Source organism: Nothobranchius furzeri, chromosome 7, assembly GCF_043380555.1.
Source record: "Nothobranchius furzeri strain GRZ-AD chromosome 7, NfurGRZ-RIMD1, whole genome shotgun sequence".
Lineage (NCBI taxonomy): Eukaryota > Metazoa > Chordata > Actinopteri > Cyprinodontiformes > Nothobranchiidae > Nothobranchius > Nothobranchius furzeri.
Window position 1 is genome coordinate 45,886,599 of NC_091747.1, and position 3,935 is coordinate 45,890,533.

Consider the following 3,935-nt stretch of genomic DNA (forward strand, 5'->3'; position numbering starts at 1 on the left):
GAGACAACAATAGACCCGGAGCAGAACGTGTTTATATGCAGCTCCAAACTCTACAGGATCACCAGGAGTTGGACATACAAGAGAGGATCCAGAAGCATCGGCTCAGACACAATCTCAGCAAATTAAACCTCCACTGCAGCTAAAACCGCTTCTGGTTGGGGTTAAAAAGAAAAAAAGACAACATGCCGACAGATAAAACAGATCTAGTCGCTAGAATAACCAGTCTGATTTGTTTATTCTAATAATTAGTTGGAAACACGTGGACGTAATCTTACCGGGCTGCTCGTCGCGCGCTTTCTGGGTTTATATTCCGTTTAGTATCATTAGTATTAAAGATAATAATGATGATGGTGGAGTCGCGCGTCTCAGGCAGATCTAGAGCGCACTTCCATGTGCTCGCGACCGGGAGCACCACGCGCCCAGGGGAACGCAGGGATGCAGCGCGTGACGTCAGAGCGACGCTGCAGCACCAGTGACAAACAGGTGCGTCTGCTGGGGATCTGTGCGGGAATCAGCGCACATCTGGACGTTTTTATTCATCTGATTGATTCTTAATAAAAGAGACTTCATGGAAGTGTGAAATTTAAAGCCCCAAATTACGTAATTTATTATCTCACATTATCAGCAACATGCTTTAAAATACACAGCCCAGTTAAATAATGGGGAATCTGAGCATGTTCTTGTACAATACAGCTTCATAAATGTCATCTTGTTCTGACTTCCTCAACAAGAAGCCATGACAGCACCCTGTCTTACCCTACCCCGTCTTAAAATAAAATATTTGATCAGCACTTGTTTCCAACCCCTGTTCTGTGCTGTAATGGGATGTTTAAGTGGGAGATGTTTCATAGACAGATCAGGGACACAAGAGTCAAGAAAACATTTTAATATTTGAAAAGGACTCCAGGAACAGAATGCAAAAAACCCAAACAGTGAGTCTGAACATCCAGACGATTCAGATTGAAAAATACATTTTCTTAGGAAATATTAATTATATACAAAAACATAAAAATGTATATTTTAGTTTTGAGTGCCTGAACAGGGCAACCCCATTTTTTAAACATTTTATTAATAAAAAATAAACTTTTAAATATTTAAATTCAGCCTTAACATCCACTGAGGCAGTTTAACATTGAAATCAAAGATTCCAAAAACTTGCATGCAACAACTGTACATCTTGAACTTGCATTTAAAAAAAAAAGGCAGAAAACAGTCCCAGGTTTGATATTTTAGGCTCGAGAGCCCTGCAGCTGTGCAAGTCTCTGCTTTAAAAGTTCACTTCGCCTCCTCAGCTGTTCTTTGAGTGACAGGAGTCTCTGTTCGTCTGACTGCATGCTGGATATGCACTCCGCCGCCTTCTTCAGGATCACCACCTTGGCTGCTTTCTCGTTGTTGGCGACCTCTGGGATCTCGTCTCGCAGGGCGAAAAAGCTCAGCTTCAGCTCGTTCCTCCTCTGGCGCTCCAGCACATTGTGAGTCCTTCTCTTGTCGTAATCCTCTGTGTCGGACGTCCGGGGACTCAAACACTTGCGGTTGCTGCTGATCTGTTTGAGGACCCTGCCACCGCCTCCTCCACCTCCCCCTCCACTACTGATGCTCTCCAGCTTCAGTCTCTTGACAGCCGGCTGCTCTTGCCTCATGGGTGGATGTGCTGCATAATTATGCTGATGGGTGGAGACGTGGCACCTCTTCAAGACCAGGGGGCTGGAGTGTCTGGTCTCCAGTGGCATGGGGTCGCATCGTTTCACCGCCTGCCTTTTCTCCACAGTGACCACATCAATTTCTTCTTCTTCCTCCTCCTCCTCTTCATCATCATCATCCTCCTGGTCCTCCTCCTCATCATCATCATCATCTTCTGCAAAACAGAACAACATCAGAATAAGGCTTACCCCCACCTGCTGTAGGTCAGAGCACCATGTATCCAATCAGAGGGGTGTGTCTGCTTACCTGAGTCACTACAGCTGCTACTGCTGCCGCTGGTGGGCGGCGTGTCCAGACCCAGAGCCTTACTGATCATTGTCCCCGCGCTCTGCTTGGGCGTCTCCGCCACCGGATATGGAAACACCACAGATGGATCGATGCACTCCGACGCGGAGGTGTTCAGATCCTGCAGGTAGCTGCTGCTGCTGCTCAGCTTCCCGGGGGGGTCCGCGCCTTCACCGGGCGCAGTCTCCTTCCTGGCGGCGTGCAGGGAGGCGAGCCGCTCTGAGACCACCTTCTTCAGCTTGGCGGCCGCAGAGAAGCCGCTCCACATGCAGTCCTGGATGATGATGGACTTGAGGAAGGTCTGGGAGGAGTCCGCGTCGCAGATGATGCTCTGGTTGACTACGTCGTCCCCCAGGAACTCGGTCACCATCTCCAGCTGGTCGGCGGTGGAGGGGAAGAGGCTGGACAGTGACGGCCGGCGGCTCGGGGACAGGGGAGGGGTTGGCAGCAGCTCGAATTTCTTCCAGATGTCTTCGCTCGGCGCCGGAGGCTGAAGCTGCTGCGGGTAGAAATCCTCCTCCTCGTTATCGTAGTAGAAATACGGCTGCAGGGAGTCGTAGTCGTAGTCATAGTTTTTACTCGTCAAAGCTGAGTGCTGCGGCATGGTGGGAGTCCGGGGCGAACCTCTCCTTATGGCGTAGCTGCAGAATTAAAACAATTAGAGGTGAAGGCGAACCGCTGCCTGGCACAGATCCCGCTTAAGTGTACGCAAAGTCCACATGCATGTTCACTCCAAAACACGGACTGTGTGTGCACGCGCTGCAGGCATGCACCGGTGGCGCAGCAGCAGGTGCACACTCACACCGAGAGCAAACAGTGAAATAAGAGGGGAAACCCCGCCTTCACTTCCCTGCTATAGCCTTCAAAATGCAGCCCAGAGCTGCGGAAACCTTACCTTTTTAGTTGAATTTAGCAGCCGTCGGCGGAGGACAGCAAGAAAAACACACAAAAAAGTAATCCCACTACGGTTAAGTCATTAAATCCTTCCACGGTCGGGACGAATGAGGCATGTGTGCAGATTTGAGAAGCTGCAGCAGCGACTCGGTGAGGACGAACCACAGGTTCACATCAGCGGCATGACACTGACAGCATAAACGCCACAGCGCCTAATTTAAACCAGCCGCATCACCGTATCCTTCCGCCAGCTGGATTTTTTTCCCCGCGAAATGCTCGCTGGCATTCAGTACGCGTCACAAAACGGCTTTATTTTCACTTCTATTGTTGATAACCTTCATTAAATAGGGTTATGATAAAGATAGCATCAAATAATGGTCGTTAAACGGCATGTTTGGTGTCTTTTGGTGGATTTAAGTGTCGTCTTTATGTGCTACCCCCGGGTCTATTTAGTGGGAGGGGTCATAGTAAGGTAGTAGTGACCGATAGGTAGCTTATTTTACTACAACGCCGACAAAAACATTAAAAAACACCAAATTACTCCTAAATTGAGACAAACTCGACAGAAAATTTTACCCTCAACAAAATTAATTCTGACTAATTGCCTAAGATACATAATTCATAAAACAGACATATTTATAATATTTTTGGTCAAATTTGTGAACGTTTTAAAGTGTTAGAATATTGCTCACAGGTGTTTTTGCTTACCTCGGAATGTGCAATCTGCGTCACTGAACCGGTTAAAAAGGGTTAAATCAACATTAAATAGGTAGTTTCTGACTTTATGTTAACATACACACAAAACACAAAGAAGCTTTCTGGCAGAAGAAGGTCGCGTTTCCTTTCAGTTGAACAGATTGGCATCAATTAAGAGCAGGGAGTACGCAATTAAAGGAATTAGAGCAGTGCAGCAGTTTGTTCTACGGTGAAGCAGCGATTGGGCGGGCTTACAGCGCCCCCTCGTGGCTGGAAAGGGGAACTAAGTCTGGAGAACAGCCAAGTAGGGACAAGGTCACAGTTAAAGGATTAACACTAACTACAAAATCAGGAAAACA

The 3,935-nt window shown here is 47.6% G+C and overlaps 1 protein-coding gene across 2 annotated transcripts; it reads right to left on the reverse strand.

Annotated features, from left to right (window-relative positions):
- Positions 1–1,034: 1,034 nt before the first annotated feature.
- On the reverse strand, positions 1,035–3,725 carry myca (MYC proto-oncogene, bHLH transcription factor a). 2 transcript variants are annotated; one of them, XM_054751455.2, is made up of 3 exons: positions 3,589–3,725; positions 1,948–2,627; positions 1,035–1,855 (listed from the first exon to the last, which is right to left on the reverse strand). In XM_054751455.2, the coding sequence occupies exons 2-3, from the start codon at positions 2,588–2,590 to the stop codon at positions 1,230–1,232; spliced, it is 1,269 nt and encodes a 422-aa protein (XP_054607430.2). In that variant the 5' UTR covers positions 2,591–2,627; positions 3,589–3,725; the 3' UTR covers positions 1,035–1,229. The 2 variants fall into 2 exon arrangements, with proteins under 2 accessions (XP_054607430.2, XP_015810192.3); XM_015954706.3 differs by lacking the exon at positions 3,589–3,725 and adding an exon at positions 2,882–3,060.
- Positions 3,726–3,935: the final 210 nt, after the last annotated feature.